The sequence below is a fragment of the Odocoileus virginianus genome, chromosome 5 (genome assembly GCF_023699985.2).
Source record: "Odocoileus virginianus isolate 20LAN1187 ecotype Illinois chromosome 5, Ovbor_1.2, whole genome shotgun sequence".
NCBI lineage: Eukaryota > Metazoa > Chordata > Mammalia > Artiodactyla > Cervidae > Odocoileus > Odocoileus virginianus.
In genome coordinates this window covers 73,917,724-73,938,051 of record NC_069678.1, presented here as the reverse complement: position 1 = coordinate 73,938,051, position 20,328 = coordinate 73,917,724, and the positions used below count along the sequence as shown (strand labels likewise).

Sequence of the window (20,328 nt, the reverse complement as noted above, 5' to 3'; positions counted from 1 at the left end):
CCTTGGCATGACCTAGAAAGACGAGGTGTGACTGACAAGCTAGATAGTTGTGGAGGGGTTAGGAATTCCTAGACTCTAAAAAAGAAAGAGGACTTCACGGTAGCTCAGTTGGTAAAGAATCTGCCTGCAATGCAGGAGATGCGGGTTCAACCCTTGGTTGGAAATATCGCCTGGAAAAGGAAATGGCAACCCACTCCAGCAATCTTGCCTGGAAAACTCCATGGACAAAGCAGCCTGGTGGGCTACAGTCCTTGGGGTGGCAAGAGCTGGACGTGACTTAGTGACAAACCACCACTACCAAAGAAGGAAGAAGGCTGTGTGCATATGTCGGTGGGGGTGTCAAGGGAGGGATGCTGCAGGCAGAGGCATATCCAGAGATTTTGTAGGATCTGAAGCTTGCACAGTTTGGAGCCTTCTTCAAGAAAAAGAATATAAAATTTTAAAAAGGAAAAAAGATACAGGCCTTAGAAGGGACCTGTGCAAGTTAAACATCACCAGCTTCATGGTAAGTAGACTGTGGTGGGCCTTGGAGACCCAGCAAAGGAAAGGGTATGGTCACAGGCCCCCAGAAATGGCACAGACAGGTCTGCAGAGAGAGGTGGCTACTGAGAAAACCCTGTGGTTGAGGGTGGAAGGGAAGAATGAGGGCTTTAAACAAATAGCTGCTGGCAAGATTAGAGGCATGGCCTTCTCAGAGGGAGGACCAACACTCCTGGAGGCAAATAGCACCCAGGGACGGGGAAGTCCCAGTGAGGAACAGCAGCTCCAACTCGGGGAGGGCTAGGGACAACCCCTTGCCCCTGGGTAATGGAATAGGGACTTGAGTCACTTCCTCGGAAAAGGAAAGGAAGGAACCTCCTGGAAGATGGGGAGGCTCCAGGCTATTCAGGTTACTGGACACGGGATGTAGGGAGGGGTAAATGCAAGGAGGGCCAGGCTCCAGGGCTTCCCGGGGTGGTGGGCAGCACATACCCATGGTGGCAGAGAAGATGACGATGCCCAGCACGTTCATGCCATCGCTGGTGCCAGGCTCTGACTTGTAAACGACCTCTGGTGGGGGTGTCAGGTCCAGGGCGAAGTTCTGCACATGAGAGCCATTCTCCTCCTGGACCCCATAGATGAGGATCCGCCGAGAAGGGGCCTCCTCTGACGCCACCTTGGGGGACTTGACAACGGGGGTGGTCTTGGTGCGATACTGGTGGGCAACACCCCAACCAGGAATGAGTCAGGACCAAGCGTAATATCAACAACAATAATAAGAACATCTTGAAAGCACATCTGTATCCACTCATGAACTACATGATTGACAGTAACCCTGTGACATAGGCACAACAGGGGTTATTATCAATATTTTACCAAAAAACAAAACTGAGATTTGTTTGGTCATCCACACACTACCCCGGGCACACCTCCCTCCATCCCTCCTCCCCTCTTCTTTCTGTGCATCATTACACCTACCTGTGATAAGTCACTTCAGTCATGCCCAACTCTGTGAGACCCTGTGGACTGTAGCCCGCCAGGCTCCTCTGACCATGGAATTCTCCAGGCAAGAATACTGCAGCAGGTTGCCATGCCCTTCTCCAGGGGATCTTCCCAAACCCAGGGATTAAATCTCTTGCATTGACGTTCTTTACCACTAGCGCCACTTGGCTGGGACCCTCTCTAACCATCCATCCATCTCCTACACAGATAATCTACCTGGATAATCCTCCATTCACCTGTTTATCCTCTTTCAGCAATCCACTGTCCATCTGCCTAACAGCCAGCTAGCTCTGCCTTCCACTGAAGGAAACTTGGACCTTCTGTTAGGAAAGCTTAGTTTGCCCCAAGCTTTCTTGATGAGATGAGATGCCAGCTGGGGAGAACTGAGTGACTGAGTCACCTACCTCTCTTCCTCAGCCCCCAGGACATTTCCAAGTCTTTTCTTCTCATTCCTCAGGTCCTATGAGCACAAACAAGGGCTCCTATCTTCCTAACACCAAGTATCAATAAAGCAAAGTTTCTGGGGGTGGGTGGAGAAAAGGAACCACTCAGGAAATAGACATAAAATTTCAATGCTTCAGTTCCCTCATCTGTAAAGTGGGGTCTTAATAGTTACTTACCTCATTAGGTTAAATGAGATGATATATGTAAAGTGCTGGCAGTAGTGCCTGGCACATGGTAAGCCTTTGTAACCATTACTGCTATTATCACTACCACCACCATCACCATTATAACCACCATCATCATCCCAGTGTTGAACACTCTGTGCCAGGTGCTGATTCTTGAAGGATGGGCAGGAGTTCGCCAAAAGATAAAGGGCATTCCAGATGCGGTAGAAAGTAGAGCAATGTTCTCTTTCTGTCTCACGTCTTCAGTAATTGCCCATCGCTGTTGGAATAATATCCAAACTCCCTAGCCTAGCATTCAGGGCCCTCCACTACTTGGCTCATTTCATAGATGAAGACACAAGAGGTTAGGGAAGATACAGTGATTAGCTCAAGCTTTCACAGCTCCTTATTTTGGAGCCCTCCTCCATCTCTCAACCACCTCTCGTGTGTCTCCAGGCTCAATACAGGGCCCACCACAGGGAAGATCAGGAAATGCTTGTTGGACTGAGTCAGCCAACAGACTGACATTTTAGAAGGGAAATTATTAGAAGTGCACATCAAGATTGGTGTACAGGGTTGTTGGAAACTGACCCTGAATATTCATAAGTTCCAATTCTTTAGCCACTTGATGTGAAGAGCCAACTCACTGGAAAAGACCCTGATACTGGGAAAGACTGAAGGCAGAAGGAAAAGGAGGCAGCAGAAGATAAGATGGTTAGATAGCATCACTAACTCAGTGACATAAATTTGAGTGAACTCTGGGAGATAGTGGAGGACAGAGGAGCCTGGTGTGTTACACTCCATGGGGTACAGAGTCAAACATTACTTAGTGACTGAATAACAGCAAGGCTGTTTTGGTAAACAACCAAAAGGAGAAATAGGTAAATAAATTACAGCCTAGGCTTACATCAGGCTGTGGCATCATCACTAAGCACTGTATTTTTTGTTGTTGTTCAGTCGCTCAGTCCTGTCTGACTCTTTGTGACTCCATGGACTGCAGCACACCAGGCTTCCCCGTCCTTCACCATCTCCCGGAGCTTGCTCAAACTCATGTCCATTGAGTCAGTGATGCCATCCAACCATCTCCTCTTCTGTCTCACTTCTCCTCCTGCCTTCAATCTTTCCAAGCATCAGGGTCTTTTCCAATGAGTCGGCTCTTCCCATCAGGTGGACAAAGTATTGGAACTTCAGCTTCAGCATCAGTCCTTCCAGTGAATATTCAGGATTGATTTCCTTTAGGATTAACTGGTTTGATCTCCTTGAAGTTCAAGGGATTCTCAAAAGTCCTCTCCAACATCACAGCTTGAAAGCATCAATTCTTTAGCATTCAGCCTTCTTTACGGTCCAACTCTCTCATCCGTACATGACTTGTATTTTTAAGAAACATTAATAACCATGTAAAGTGCTCATGATATAATGGGAGTGGGGGAAAAAAAGCAAGATGCACACTGTGTGTGTACTATGATCCTAATTTTATTTTTAAAAACATTTCTGCAGAGAAAAAAAGACTAGAAGCATAACTTCTACTATCACTATTGCTAGGTCTTGGAACTACAAGTGATTTTTATCCTCTGCTTTGGGCCTCCCTGCAATGCAGAAGACCCCAGTTTGATCAGACCCCAGGAAGATCCCCTGGAGAAAGGATAGGCTATCCACGCCAGTATTCTTGGGCTTCCCTTGTGGCTTAGATAGTAAAGAATCTTCCTGCAATGCAGGAGACCTGGGTTCAACCCCTGGGTTGGGAAGATCCCCTTGAAAAGGGAACAGCTACCCACTCCAGTATTCTGGCCTACAGAATTCCATGGACAGAGGAACCTGGCAGGCTACAGTCCATGGGGTCACAAAGAGTCAGACACAACTGAATGAATTTCACTTATTTATTGTAGTATTTCCCTAATACTTTACAGTGAGTGTTATTACTGTTTTTATTAGGACGAAAGGATTATTTTAAAAAGAAAGAGAAAACAGGCTTTGATGCCAACAGGCCTGGGTTCGCCTACTAGTTCTGCCATTTACTAGTGATTTAACCTTGGGCAAACCCTTTAACCCTTCTGAGTCTCAGTTTCCTCATCCAGGAGCTGTTCTGGTCCTAGCCCAGGGTAGGGTTATTGTGAGGACTGAGCGAGATCCTGTGCGTGAGCGTGGGCGTGATCGAGGGTGGAGCCGGCACTCAGTGGGGGCTTCCTTCTCCCCTCATAATTCTTCCTTGTGAAAAGTCAGAACCCAGGGCAGGGGTACGGCCACAGGAGGCTCTAAAGATCTAGGTCCTCCCCCTGCTCCTCCCCTGTAGCCTCCCACCCCCAGAGACAGGGAGACTGACCAGCCGAGCAGGGCCCAGGGTGGCCCTGCCTGCCCACCCTCCATCGCCCAGGGACCCACTCACCTGTTTGAATGTGGCTTCCACCAGGTTGGCTGGGAACATGTTCCTGGGAAGAGAGTCAATAATTGAAGAATTCCAGGACAGGAGGGCCCTTGAGGTCACCTGAATACCTCCTTTGGCAGTGGAGGCCTTCCATAACCCCGCCCCACCTGCCCCTGCAGTTTTACCTCTTCCCATCACTCCCATCTCAGGAGTTCAGGTTTCAACACCAACTGCATATGCTTCCCAAAATATGCTGCATGCGTTTCCAATTCCAGGCCTTTGACTGCTGTTCCTTCTGCCTGAAATGCCCTGCCTACTTCTCTGGCTGATTCCTATACCAGTCAAACAGAGACCAAACCTTTTGCAACTGCTCCAGACAGACTCCTTGGCCCTTCCCCTATAGCTACCTAAGCTCCAGCATGCTGCTTGTGGCACTAGTCAGGTGTCTGCCTCCCCATTGACTGGCCTCCTTGAAGGGGGGACTTGATCATTTGTATCTTATCTGTGGCTCCCAAAATAGAACCTGGCATATAAATAGGATCATTATTCTTATTAACATAACCTTCATCTTCTAAAGCAGGAGGGGGTCCTGTCATACCAGATGTGAAAACATACTATAAATATGCAACTCTCAAAACAGTGAGATACTGACAGCCATCAGCAGAAAAATCAATGTAACTGAACCTGTACTTGGAGACAGAAGCTGGGACATCTAAATATTTCATATTTGATAGAAGTTGCTTCACAAATCAGTGAAGAAAGGAAGGACCCATTCTAGAGAACTGCATAGCTGACCAATGATTCAGAAAAATAAACACTAGATCTTGGAACTTCCCTGGTGGTCCAGTGGTTGGGAGTTTGCCTTCCAGTGCAAGGGGTAGATCAAAGCTGTATATCGTCACCTTGTTTATTTAATTTATATGCAGAATATATTATGCAAAATGCCAGGCTGGATGAATCACAAGCTGGAATCAAGATTGCCAGGAGAAATATCAACAACCTCAGATATGCAGATGATAACACTCTAATGGCAGAAAGAGGAGAGGAACTAAAGAGACTCTTGATGAAGGTGAAAGAGGAGAGTGAAAAATCTGGCTTAAAACTCAACATTCAAGAAACTAAGATCAAGACATCTGGTTTCATCACTTCATGGCAAATAGATGGAAAAAAGTGGAAACAGTGACAGATTTTATTTTGTTGGTCAGTGATCTCAAAATCACTGTGGATGGTGACTGTGGATGAAATTGAAAGACCTGGAAAGAATGCTTTGACAAACCTAGACAGTGTATTAAAAAAGCAGAGACATCACTCTGCTGACAAAGGTCTGTCTAGTCAAAGCTATGGTTTTTCCAGTAGTCATATATGGATGTGAGAGTTGGATCATAAAGAAGGCCTAGCACTGAAGAATTTATGCTTTTGAACTATGGTGTTAGACAAGACTTTTGAGAGTCCCTTGGACTGCAAGGAGATCAAACCAGTCAATCCTAGAGGAAATCAAGCCTGAATATTCATTGAAGGGACTGATGCTGAAGTTGAAGCTCCAATATTTTGGTCACCTGATGTGAAGAGCTGATTCACTGGAAAAGACTCTGATGCTGAGAAAGATTGAGGGCAAGAGGAGAAGAAGGTGACAGAGGATGAGATGGTTGGATGGCATCACCAACTGAATGGACAGGAATTTGAGCAAAGTTTGGGAGACAGTTTGAAAGCAGGGAAGCCTGGTGTGCTGCAGCCCATGGGGTTGCAAAGAGTCAGACAACCCTTAGCGACTGAACAACAACAGCATGGATTGCAAGTTCAATCCCTGGTTGGGTGCTAGGATCCCATGCATCTCACAGTCAAAAAATCAAAACATGAAACAGAAGCGCTATTGTAACAAATTCAATAAAGCCTTTAAAAATGGTCCCCTTAAAAAAAAAACTTAAAAAATAAACCCTAGATCTTTATGTTGTTGCTTTTGTTTAGTCACTAAGTCATGTCGGATTCTTTGCGACCCCAGTGGAGCCCACAAGGCTTCTCTGTCCATGGGATTTTCCAGACAAGAACACTGGAATGAGTTGCCATTTCCTTCTCCAGGGGATCTTTGCAACCCAGGATCAAACCTGTGTCTCCTGCTTGGCAGGCAGATTCTTTACCACTGAGCCACTTGGGAAGCCCTAGATCTTTACATACACTGAACCAGAATAAATCCCAGATGGCTGAAAGAAATAAATAATTTAGAAAATAAAACCATAAATATCTAGAAAAAATACAGATTAATATTTTACCAGATCTCAGGATGTGGAAGGACTTCTAAGAACAGAATGAGCAATTAAAATAAATCAATAGATTTTACTTCATTAAAACTAAGAACTTCCTAAGTGCAGCTTAGTATCCTGGGTTGGATTCTGGAACAGAAAAGTAGGACACTAGTGGAAAAACTGGTGAAATCCAATGAAGCAATTTAGTTAATACTGTTGTACTAATTTCATGTCTTACTTTTGACAAATGTGCTAGATGTAGGTTACTAACATCAGGGGAAGTTGAGCAGAGCTGGGAACTCTCTGTACTCTGCAACTTTTCTATAAACCTAAAATCATGCCAAAATCAAAAGCTAAAGAATTAAGAAGCTCTTTAAGACAGATTACAATACAAATAAAATAATAAAGCAAACAAACTGGGGAAGCTATACAACAAAGTGTTACCATCTTCAATCTTTAAAGAGTTTTTACAAATCTTGGCCTTGCTTCCATGTTCACTCTGTGTTTTCTCGCCAGAACATCAGCTCCCCGGAGGGTGGGATCTCTGTTTTGTTCTCTGCTATGTCCCTAGCTCCTGGAAGAGTGCCCAATGCATAACAGGCACTCAGCAAATATTTGCTGCATAAATAAATGGACCACAAAAACATGAATACCTCAATAGAAAAATGATCCCCTTCATGGATCACAGACTTGTCATGGCAAAAGGGCTTGCATAACTCTATGAAGCTCTGAGCCACACTGTGTAGGGCCACTAAGATGGACGGGTCATAGTGCAGTTCTGACAAAACATGGTCCACTGGAGGACGCAATGGCAAACCACTCCAGTATTTCTGATGTGAGACCCCTATGAAGAGTATGAAAAAGCAAAAAGATATGACACTGGAAGATGAGCCCTTCAGGTTGGAAGTTGTCCAAGGGAGGAGTGGAGAACAATTACTATATAGCTCTAGGAAGAAAGAAGCAGCTGGGCCAAAGCAGAAACGACACTCCGTTGTGGGTATGTTTGGTGGTGAAATTAAAGTCTGATGCTGTAAAGAGCAATATTGCATAGGAACCTGGGATGTTAGGTCCATGAATCAAGGTAAATTGGACATGGTCAATCTTCCAAACAGGAGATGGAAAGAGTAAACATCGACATCTTAGGAGTCAGTGAACTAAAATGGATGGAAATGGGTGAATTTAATTCGGATGACCATTATATCTACTACGGTGGGCAAGAATCTCTTAGAAGAAATGAAGTAGCCCTGATAATCAACAAAAGAAGAAGTTCCAAAGCACTTTCCAAAGCTAAACTTGCACACAAACCAAGGTCATAGTCACTGTTTGGTGGTCTGCTGCCCATTTTATCCACTACAGCTTTCTGAATCCTGGAGAAACAATTACATCTGAGAAGTATGCTCAACAAATCAATGAGATGCACTGAAAACTGCAGTGCCTGCAACCAGCATTGATCAACAGAATGGGCCCAATTCTTCTCCATGGCAATGCCTGACTGCAAATCACACAACCAATGCTTCAAAAGTTGGATGAGTTGGGCCACAAAGTTTTGCCTCATCTGCCATATTCACCTAACCTCTTGCCAACTGATTATCACTTCTTCAAGCATCTCAACAAATTTTTGCAGAGAAAATGCTTCCACAACCAGCAGGAGGCAGAAAATGCTTCCCAACAGTTCATTGACTTCTGAAGCACAAATTTTTACACTACAGGAACAAACCTATTTCTCATTGGCAAAAATGTGTTGATTGTAATGGTTCCTATTTTAATTAACAAAGATGTGTTTGAGCCTAGTTATAATGGTTTAAAATTCACAGTCTGAAACCACAGTTATTTTTGTACCAACCTAATAGAACTAACACCAAAAAAAGATGTCTTTTTCATTGAAGGGGTTTGGAATGCAAAAGTAGGAAGTCAAGAGATACCTGGAATAATAGACAAGTTTGGCTTTGGAGTGCAAAATGAAGCCGGGCAAAGGCTAACAGAGTTTTGTCAAGAGAGCATGTTGGTCATAGCAAACACCCTTTTCCAACTACACAAGAGATGACTCTACACATGGACATCACCAGATGGTCAATATCAAAATTAAATTGATTATATTCTTTGCAACTGAAGATGAAGAAGCTCTATACAGTCAGCAAAAACAAGACCTGGAGCTGACTGTTGCTCAGATTATGAGCTCCTTATTGAAAAATTGAGGCTTAAGTTGAAGAAAATAGGGAAAACCACTAAGCCATTCAGATATGACCTGAATCAAATCCCTTATGATTATACAGTAGAGGTGATGAATATATTAAAGGGATTAGATCTGGTAGACTGCTTGAAGAACTATGGCCCAAGGTTCACAATATTGTACAGGAGGCAATGACCAAAACCATACCAAAGACAAAAAAATGCAAGAAGGTGAACTGGTTGAGGAGGCCTTACAAAAAGCTGAGAAAAGAGAAGCAAAAGGCAAGGGAGAAGGGAAAGATTTACCCAGTTGAATGCAGAGTTCTGGACAATAGCAAGGAGAGTCAAGAAAGCCTTCTTAAGTGAACAATGCAAAGAAATAGAGGAAAACAATAGAATGGGAAAGACTAGAGTTCTCTTCAAGAAAACTGGATTTATCAAGAGAACATTTCATTCAAGTATGGGCATGATCAAGGACAGAAAGGTAAGGATCTAACAGAAGCAGAAGAGAGTAAAAGAAGGTGGCAAGAATACACAAAAGAACTATACAAAAACAGTCTTAGTGACCTAGATAACCACAATGGTGTGATCACTCACCCACAGCTAGATATCCTGGAGTGTGAAGTCAAGTGGGCCTTAGGAAGCATTATAATGAACAAAGCTGGTGGACGTAAAGGAATTTCAACTGAGCTATTTAAAATCCTAAAAGATGATGCTGTTAATGTGCCGCCTTCAGTATGTCAACAAATTTGGAAAACTCAGCAGTGGCCACAGAGTTGGAAAAGGTCAGTTTTTATTCGAATCCCAATGAAGGGTCATGCCAGAGGATGTTTGGTGACATGGACTCCCTCAGACAGTTCTGGCAGCAAACTATAAGGCAATTTGCAATTCACGGTGAGGGTCTCTGCCTTTACAATCTGCCTTAGGAATCTATCCTGAGTCAGAGATGCTCACAAGGAATTTTGTTCCTGTGCTAGCACTTCCTTGAACAGGCCAGGCACCTCATGTTCACGCTGTGTCTTCTACCTGGACCCTCCTTCCTGCTCACTCTTTTTCTTGGCATGTCTCTTCTTTTGCAAGACTCAGCTCACATATCCATGGAGTTATACAAGTGAACATGAGTGTGAGGTTTTTTTCTTGACTTTACACCCCAGCAGTCAGTGTTGAAAAGCAGAAACTATAATTTTTTTTCACCGCTGCTAAAATACATGCTCAGGGTAACCTGTATTTTGTGTGGCGGTTAGGAGAGGACTTACAGTGAGCTGCCAAGGCAAAGAATGGTCATGGTTTTCCCCACTGATTTCAGCATTGTCACAAGGGAGAGGGAAAGCAGGGTCAGGAGCTGAGATTGAAGAAGCTCACCTGAGGATTTTTTTCAATAAGTGATAAGCAAATTTCTGTCACCGGAACAATGGCTGCTGGCAAGGGCTTTGGAAATCAAGCAGAGCCAAAGCTAACACCAGGCACACTGGCCTGAGCACTCATGACCAGAATGAAGGACGCCCACGCTGCACCAGTGATAGCAGTTTGAATATGTCTCCTGGAAACAGTCCCAGTAGGTTCGAGTGACTAGATGTTTCTCTAAGAAAACTTAGAAGGAAAGTCACTCTAGCCTGAGCAGAAACCAAGAGCATTCAAAAGGCCACACGTAAGAAAGCGAACGGAACTTATACCTCACGCGTTCATCTCTTTACAACGTCCTTAACAATGAAAATAATTTAAAATATGTGCTGTGGCAGGGATGACTAGCTGTCTACCCAGTCTCCATTCTTTCTTCTTACTAACAGAAACTGAAGGCTGTTACAGGGACCAAGAGGGCCCTGACAATAAGCCCTGTCTCCCAGCCTCTCTTTCCAGAGGGGTGGTCAATGCAATGTAAGTGGGAGTGATTGGGTGGCATTTCTTGGAAAAAGTTTGCAAAGATGCTCATGCAGCCAGGAACCTTTGGTCCTTTCCTCCAGCTCATTTCTTTCTGCCTAGAACATGGACAGAACAGGTGGAGCTTTAGCAGCCTCACTGCACCATGAGACACTGATGAGAAAAGTCAAGTGCTAAATAAACATGGGAAAGCACAAAGGTGGAGGGAGCATGGGCTCCTGGTGATCACAAACTGCCACCTCTGGTCTGCTTATTGGAGAGAAAATACACATCTTTACATTAGTTAAGCCTCTGCTGCTTCAGGTTTCTCTTAACTAGCAGCCAAAAGCACTTCCTGATGCATGTGGCTGTATTATTATCAACAAGCTTATCCTCAGATTTTTTAAACTGTGTTTAAAAAGATTCGGGGGCTACACTGGGTCTTCGTATGGTGCACGGGCTTCTCATTGCTGTAGCTTATCTTGTGGCGGACCACAGGCTCTAGGAGCACAGGTTTCAGCAGTTGTGACCGGCAGACTCAGTAGTCGTGGTGCATAGGCTTTGTTGCCCCTTGGCATGTGGGGTCTTCCCTGACCAGGGATCAAGCCTGTGTCCCCTGGACCACCAGGGAAGTCCTATCCTCAGATTTTTATAAATAATTATACTTTTGATTATTAAATGAAAAAACATACATTTCTTTTGGTTTTGAAGACCCATGGGAAGCCTTCCTTTTTTCCCCAGGAGACCTGGATTCCTGGTGGTAGTTACATAAAATTCACACATAATGTGCCTGGGAGATATTAGTCGGCCAAGACCATTCACTTTGCCCCAGGCCTCCCCGCATGTTTCCTGGGGCAAGGCCACAGTCCACCTCATTTATTATTTGTAAGTTCCCAAACTCACCCCTAATCCCACATCCCCAGCCCAAACTCCAAAGGTGGAAATGGTTCCTTTCCAAGCACAGCTCCCAAGAGCTTCATCCAATCCCTGAAAGGGTGACTGGGGGCTATAAATAGAGCCAAGCTGACTTAATCTCTCTGGTGTTTTTGAAAGATTAGAAAACAAAGAAGGGGCCCAGCTCTGATTGGTGTGTCGCTTGGGTTTGTCCCGGGAGTCTGCCCTGTGAGCAGACATCAGTTTTCTGGAGCCCCCACTTGGAGTCCTAGGAAATGAACTCATGTCTTGGAGAGTCATCCAGGGAGGATGGCCTGTTGTGTTCCTCTGGAAGCATCTTAGAGAGATACAATGTATATCTTCCCATCCTGAAGGATGCTGTGAGCCTTATTTTCCTGTCCAATTGAAACCCTCATCTTTCTGACTTTTCCTTAGTCATGTCTGCTTCCATTTCTTTTTTTTTTTTCATTTATTTTTATTAATTGGAGGCTAATTACTTCACAACATTGCAGTGGGTTTTGTCATACATTGACATGAATCAGTCATGGAGTTACATGTATTGCTTCCATTTCTTAGTTCCCTCTCCTGGTCACCTGTACTCTTGTTTTCAACACTTGGTGGGCATGGCTCTGGGCCAGAGCAAGGGTGAAGCGGCTGCTTTAACCTCCCTGCTGGTGTCTTCATTTTCTGCACAGCCTCTCAGAACCTCAGAGCTAGAAAAGGACTTCGAGAATGGCTATCCAGAGCGCCCTTCCTATCTGTGTGTCCTAAGATGATTGATGGCTGGATGCAGGGACCTTTATTCTACCCCCCTCCCCACCGCACCCCTCCCCCCGCCCTCTCTCCCCACCAGCTCTCAGTCCAATGCCTCTGCCCAGAGAAGTTACTTAATAAAAGTGGGTTGAAGGCGATTGAAGTGACTACACCCCTTCCCAGGGCATCCCCATGCCTCTAGGCACATCCTGGCCACCCCATGCCACCCTGCTCTGATCCATCCTTCCCAAACCCACTGGCCTCCCCCTTCTCAAGTAGAGCAGCCACCCCCTCAGCCTGGAATCAAGTCTGCAAGGCTGAGCTCTATACCGTCCTGCCAACCTCGTCTCCAAGAACCTGCCTCCAGAACTTTCTGCCCGTGCCCAGAAGCCTCCTCACTGGCCTCTAGGCCTTTGTGTTTCAGAACCACAGAGCTAGAAAGGATCTTGAAACCCACTGGGGGAAGAGGCCCGGGGAGGGGGCTGGCCCCCAAGAGCCACACAGCAATCCCACAGAGCTGAGACGAGGGTCCCTGCGGGAAGCACGTGATCCCCCCCTGCAGCCCCGCTCTCTGACTGAGACACGGTGACACTGATGTCCAACCACCCAGCTTTGCAAAAAAGCTTGCTCAGGGTTGAGAGCGACTGGGGGAAAAACCTCAAACCAAAAGTATCAATTTTCACCACGTGAAAAGCAGCTGAGAGCAGGGACTCCTCCTGGAACATTTGACTCTGACATGTGTGTATGATCCAGGGCCCCGAGCCCCTGAGCAGGGGAGGCCGTTGGGGAGGGCGGGGGCTCCCCGCGCGCCAAGACTCCTTCCACCACAGGGAAAGGCTGTTTCGAATCATAGGCTCCAAGAAATGATGACTCATAGGCACCAAATCTTAGAAATAGTGGGTCTTAGACATGAAACTTCTCGAAATTCCTCTGCCCTTGGCTTCCAGGACATCAGCTTTCCTGGTTCTCCTCCTGCTCCAGCAGCTCTGCACCATCCTCCAGGGTGGCTGTGGGCAGAGACTCACCCGGGCCTCGACACCTCGTGTTTGGCCATTTTCCCCATTTCAGTGCCTCAAACCCCACTGGGGCCCCAGTGCAACAGATGTCCCCGCCTCCCACGTATGCAACCAGCAAGCACTCAGCGCTTCTGCTGTGTGGGTCTGCTCTAGGCTCCAGGATACAGCAGGATGGTTTTTAAACAACTGGCCCTCCCGGAGCATACTTTATTCCAGTAAGAGAGACAGAAATACACCTTTAGGGTAATGTCAGGCACTAAGACCGGCTATGAAGAGAGAGAGGCTGGGAGGGCCTCTGCAGAGGTGTAAACGGAGCAAGAGAAGGACTATCCTGACAGAGGCAGCAAGGAGGCTGAGGTGCTGAGACAGGATCCTAAGGATATTCCGAGGACTGTATGGAGGCCAGCATGCTGGAGCCAGGAGAGAGTTGGAGTGAAGGTCAGAGGCCCAACCTGTACGTGGTGGGGTGGATCATGATGGGCCCATAGGCCACAGTGAACACTGTGGATTTTGTCAACCTGTGACAGGTTGTGAGCAGGTTTATAAAGGATCCATCTGGCTGTTGCGCTGAGAACAGACTGTAGGGAAGCAGAGAGAAAGCAGGTGACCATACTGGACCCTCAAGAGAGAGGTGATGGTGGTCTGTGCGAAGGTGGAAGAGGCAGAGGGACAAAAGGCATAAGGTTTAAGATATTACAGAGCTGACAGAATTTGCTGAAAGACTGGATGCAGGACATGAGAGAAAAAGAGACACCAGACTAAGATGGGAGGACTGAGGAAAGGACAGATTATGGGGAAAATCAAGTGTTGAGCTTCAGATGTGCTCATTTTGAGATGCCTTTAGACAAGTGCATGGAAGAATCTGGAGTGCAGGTGAGAGGTTTCTGCTGGAAACAAAATTTGGCAGTGTCAGTGTACAGAAAGTGTACAACACCATCGTACTGATGGAATCACCAGGCAAGTAAAGGTAGCTACAGGAGACCTTGCCTGGAACTCTTGACCCTGTGGGTGAGAACCACACAGCAGGAGCAAAACTGCAGGTACCTTTGTGATCCTTTGTTCATCACATATCTCAAAGGATTAAAAGAACCTGGAGAATGGAGAAGATGGAGGGAGTGGTCGCTTGATTGTACTAATGGCCCTTATTCATTGATGCCTTGTCACGCCTGGATACCCAAGTGGCTGAGTGGTAAAGAATCTGCCTGTCAGTGCAGGATGATGTAGGAGACATGGGTTTGATCCCTGGATTGGGAAGATCCCCTGGAGTAGGAAATGGCAACTCACTCCAGTATTCTTGCTGGAAAATTCCATAGACAGAGGAGCCTGGCGGGAGGGCTACAGTCCATGGGGTGACAAAGAGTCAGACAGGGCACAACAACTTTTTTGCCTTGTCACATTGCTATCCCTTCCCACCCTAAGTCATGGCCACATGACTCTTCTTGGCTGATAGGATGTTAGTGGACTCAGCAAAAGTAGAGACTTACAAAAACACTGACATGTTTCTGTTTCCCTCTCTTGTTCCTCTATCTTCCTCATAAGAACATGCCCAGACTAGCTCTCCCTTGGAACCCCATCACCACCATGAAATAAATCCAGGCTGGCCTGCAGGAAGATGAGGGAACATGAGGAGCACAGCTAGATCTAAGCCAAGATCATCCTGTAGCAGCTCTTCCCCAGTGGAGTGGCCAGCTGCCTGCAGACACATGAGCCAGCTCAGCTGAGCTCAGTCCAAGTCAGCGGGAACTTCCATCTGACCTGTAGACATGTGGTGGTTGTTTTAAGGCACTAGGTCTTTGGATGATTTGTCACACAGCAACAGCTAACTGATACAGAGGGCAAGCGTTACTCGGGAGAAAGAGAAAGGGAGAGAGAGGGATTGTATGCTGGGCATCTACCCCCATAGGGGACGAGAGGACTGCTTCTCCTTCACTTTAAGTCAAGAGAACTACTCAAAGACCTTGGCTGTGTCCTCTAGGATCTGCGGTGTGTAGAACCTGGTACCTGACTCATGTCCAAAGGACCTGGGAAAGGCCTGCATATCCACAAAAGATGTGTGTGTGTGTGTGTGTGTGTGTGTGTGTGTGTGTGTGTGTGTGTGTTCCACAGGCCAATGTGAACTTTGCAGAAGGGACTATGCCTAAGAGGATCACTGGAGTGAGTGGTGGTAAGGTGTGCCCAGACACCAGAGGTCAGGGCTGAGGAGGGCATCCTGAGCAGCCAAATGGTGCAGGGAGTGTCCGAATCAAGGGGATAACAGGTGAGAGATACCAGTGATAGGAGGGGCACCAAAGAGCCCACAAAGGCTCCTCTGAAGAAATACAATCAGGGAGCACCTACCCCAGCTCACTCCACTTCCAGTGAAGGAGGACTTTGCTAGCCATTCCTCTCCCTCTCTGCTGTGCAGCCCCAGAGCCAACAACAGGGAAGTAGATGGAGCAAGAAAGAAGGAAAAGCCTGCTATGACCTTCTTCCTCACTCCGATTTCCATGTCTGAATCAGCAAAAGGCTAGGACAGGATCTGTTTTAAATGGAAAGAGTTTAGAGTTTTACTGTTAGGTTGGACTGGATTTCTTAAGAGTTCTCTTTTTTCTTTTTTGGTTGTGCAGTGTGTCTCATGGGATCTTATTTCCTCAGCCGGGGATGGAAACTGCATTGGCGGTGGGGAGTCTTAACCACTGGACCTCCAGGAAAGTCCTGGACTGGATTTCTTATATCTGAAATTGGCAAGAAAATGGGAGGGACCAGAAGTCCACAGAGCACATTTAATGGGACACCCTGTTGAGCCCAATAAACTGTTTCCAATGTGGTGCTTCCCTGGGTTCAGTCCTAGCCCTTCTCTCCATACCCACACTGTCCTGGGGGACACCTTTGCCATTGGGGTCTTCTTAAGGCCTCTATCTGCTCTTCTTCCAACCTCCATCTCTGGCTCAGACTCCCCACAGGATTCGAATCCAGCAGCCAACCACCAGGTGACACCTCCCCCAGGAGATCCACACCTGCTCCGCACTGTCCTCTGGCCTGGCGACCACGCTGCTGCCCACTCAGGTGCCCAGGCCAGACACCTTCATGCCTTTGAAATCAGCAGCCCCACCTCCTCCACTTCTCCCCTCATCTCGCCGTCTCCTGCTGATTTTACCTCCTCCGCGGCCTTCAGTCTGCCTTCCTCCCCCAGGCCCATTGCTACCACCCTGGCCCCATCCCTTCCTCTGTCTTCCTCTCTGGCTGTGCATCCCCAGTCCTATCCACCAGCACTCTGGCAGACAGAGTAAGCCTTCTGAATTGGATCATGGCACTCCTATGTCTAAAACCCATTTCCTGTGGCCTTTAGGGTAAAGTTTCCTAAAATTTAGGTTCCCAATGCTTTTCATGGCCTGGCCCCAACTGACTTCTCCAGCAATGACTGTCCACTTCCCCCTTTACACCTCAGGACCCAGAATGGCCCGTGACTTCTCCCTACAACACTGCACCCAGCTCAGGACTTCTGTGCAACTGTTGCCTTCCTGATGAATGTCCTTATTGCATCCCCTTTGCCCGCCTGCTCATCCCGTCCTGATGGGGTGGACAGTTCAGTGTGAGCCTGTGGAGAGCACGGGGTGGAGGGGGCAGAGTGTGGCCTCTGTGGCTGACCCTTTGTGACCACGAGCGATCAAGAGAAGACCCTGAGCACCTGTCCCCACCCCTCTCCCGCTCCTTGGGTGACAGGCAGGGCTGGGCTTGTGGAGTCAGCAGCCCCACCCAGGTGTGGCATTCCCAAGTAGGGTGCTGGCCGCGGGGGTTACCGAATGAGGTCCAGCAGGGGGTCGGCTGAGCTCATGATGGGCTTCCCACTCTGCTCGGTTGTCTCCTTCTGGGCTGCGCCGCCCGGATGGATGATGGAGACCATGATGATGCCCACGATGACCGCCACGAAGGTGGTCCACAGGTAGTACGCCACGGTGAGGATGCCCAGGCGGCTGGAGGTCTTGGCATCCAGGGAGGCGAGGCCGGACATCAAGCTGGGAGAGCGGTGGGTGTCAGCGTCTGTGGGTGGGCAGGCCAAGCACTCAGGTGCACCCACTCTCACCCCCTCCTTGCTCTGCCCGGCACCCTCGCAGAGCTCCTGGGAATGAGCAGGCATGGGGATCCTCCTACCCCTAATCCCCTGGCTCCATCGAGCCCCACTCTGCTCTTGTCCCCTCCCCGGTGTCATCAGCCAAGCCCATTCACACTTCTAGACTTTTCCACATGTTCTTTCTTTTGTTTTCTGTCCTCTTAGCAGCTCCCTTCAGTTGCCCAACTCCTACCCAGCAGATGAGACCAAGCTCAGTGCCACCTCTTGACTGAAATCTCTTTGGACTACCTGCCTCTCTCCCCAGAGTTAGGACCCCATGGGAAGAGTCCCCACAACTCCTGGGCCCCTCTCTCATGACCCTGGTTGTCACTGTCTGTCTCTCTCATCAGACTGAGGACGTGTGAGCAGAGGGGCAGATCTGTGTGTCCTTCGTGCCCAGCATGAGTTTTCGGTGCTGCTGCAGGCAGGTGGTTAATGCAGGCTTTTGAATGAACTCATGCCTGAGACTGAATGAGGGAGTGAGTTAGAGCCACGGGCTGGGAGTTGGCGATCCTGCTCTGTGACCCAGGCGTCCATCTTTGGATGTCAGGAGCTGCATCTATAAAATGGAGCATGGTTAGATTTTCCCTGTGGCCGGCCCAGACTCTCCATGTGGGAGGTTGTGAGAAGGGTCTTGAGGGTCTCCTTCCTCTTGGCTCCTCCCCACCTCTGCCTGCCACCCACCAGAGCAAGTCAACCCTGGAGCTATTCTTCTCATGGCTGTTGGGGCAGGGGTGGGGGGGGATGTTGGGGGTGTGCGTGAGGGGGTTGAGGGTGTGGGGGGAGCAAGTGAGGTCAGTTAAGGAGATGCTTGCACTTTGCTTTGCTGCCAAAAGGATTTTTCCCCAAAGCCCTTTCATTCTTTCAGATAAAGGAAGTATTTGTCTGTTTTTAATCATGTAAACAAGAGCAGATAATCCCTTCCCATCCACCTCCTGTTATGTTAGACTGCAGCAGGCATCATCTAGCATCCGAGCTGAGCACAGAAAGCCTCTCCCCCACCCCTGGCTGTAACCGCTGCCTGTGAGCACCCTGCTCTTGCTGTAGCAAAGGCCCACTCCTCTTTAAGACACAGTTTAAAGGTCTCCTCCTCCAGGAAGCCTTCTCTGACCATCAGACAGGGGTAATACCCCTTTGCTGGGATGCCACTATCCCTGTGCTGTCCCAATCCCACCTCACTAAGCTGTTGACTATTTACTGAAAGCGCCTCCAGGGCTGAGCCTGGGTCTGTTTCAATGCTGGGCCTGTGGAGCCAGAACCCACACTCCAGAACTGCTAGAGTGTAGTCTGCTGAGTGAAGGAGTGAATGAATGAATGAGTCAGTATTTACAATCTCCATTCATGTCTGTCTGCCAAGATACCATATGTTAGTGATGGGCTTAGGGTGGGTCTTAAATGTAAATCCTGAAGGGCTGGTAATGAGATTGAATGGAGAAATGAGGGGCTGCCCTGCAACATTATCCATGAGAGAGATTATCCCCAGACGAGGGCCAGCACATCAGCTCAGGGCCAAATGGGCCTCTGACTGTAACAGACTCCCCCAGAGCCAAGTCCAACTACTGCAGGCCATAGGGAAGCCCTGGCCCTGAGCCAGGACACTAGTGGCTGGCTGAACTCAGTCCCTAGCTCCAGGCCTGTCCTCTTTCACCCTTGTAGTTATTTAGTCCTTTAGTGCATATCCTCAGAGAAGAGCAGTGGCAACCCACCCCAGTACCCTTGCCTGGAAAATCCCACGGACGGAGGAGCCTGGTGGGCTGCAGACCACGGGGTCGCGACGAGTCAGACACGACTGAGTGACTTCACTTTCACTTTTCACTTTCATGCATTGGAGAAGGAAATGGCAACCCACTCCAGTGTTCTTGCCTGGAGAATCCCAGGGACAGGGGAGCCTGGTGGGCTGCTGTCTATGGGGTCGCACAGAGTCGGACACGACTGAAGCGACTTAGCGGCAGCAGCAGCAGTGCATGTCCACTCTGTGCCATGCTCTGTGCCCACAGAAGGAAATCAGAGTCAGTCCCTCAAGCAGCTCCTGCTCTGGGATGGGGGTGGGGAGCAAGACAGACCTGGACATTCGAGACATAAGTGGACTCAAGGACATGATGTTTGCATCAGTACCACAAGGGAGAGGACAAGGACATGCTGTCTTCATTCGGAGGAGAGAGGGGTCACTTACAGCTAGGAGAAATAAGGAAAGGTTACCTGGAGGAGAGGGCACTGGAAAATGAAGAAGATTTGGAGATGGGGGCAGAGGTGCCAGGCGGTGGGACACCAAAAGCCAACAGGGAGGCCGAGAGGCTGGAAAGTGTGGGGACACTGTGGTGCTTAATGTGGTCAGAGCTCAGGTCATATTTGAGGTTGGGTGACATGTGGGGCAGAAGGGATGGACTAAGCTCAGGTGTGGGGGTGGCCTTGAGTGCCAACCCAAGGAGGACACAGAGGAGGGTAGGGTTTAACAACACATCTGGTAGGATTTGCTGGAAGTCTGAAAAGGGAAAACTAAACATTCCTTAGGTCTGAGAATATCAAAGTGAACAAAGTATATAGGGAAGTAGTATTTGTAAGAGCAAAAACACGGGGCCATCTTAAATCACTGAGGCAGATTAGATTCAAAGTTACAACCTATCCATGCAATAGGGTTCTATGAAGCCATTAGAAGTGATGGTTTCATTGGTGATGTGTTCCTATTTAATGTCAAGTGGGGAAAGCAAAGAATGAGAGAGTTTGTCTCTCTGCGGGGTGCCCTGGAGCTTCTGTGGTCCAGATAAACATAGATGTGCTTGAGGGATTGTGCAGGAGAGGGGTGTAGGTGAAAATCAGATCCCAGAAAGAAGCAAGGGGCCCCTCATTAGGTCACTCC

General features: G+C 47.9%; 1 protein-coding gene across 1 annotated transcript in view; it reads right to left on the bottom strand.

The window, feature by feature from the left end:
* The window catches only part of SLC1A7 (solute carrier family 1 member 7), a 51,501-nt gene that overhangs the window by 9,178 nt on the left and 21,995 nt on the right, over window positions 1-20,328 (bottom strand). The window contains exons 3-5 of the mRNA XM_020871440.2: window positions 17,161-17,376; window positions 4,474-4,516; window positions 973-1,195 (exon numbers count right to left, since the gene is read on the bottom strand). Of these exons, the coding sequence (XP_020727099.2) occupies window positions 973-1,195; window positions 4,474-4,516; window positions 17,161-17,376 (482 nt within the window). The remainder of the gene's footprint in view (window positions 1-972; window positions 1,196-4,473; window positions 4,517-17,160; window positions 17,377-20,328) is intronic.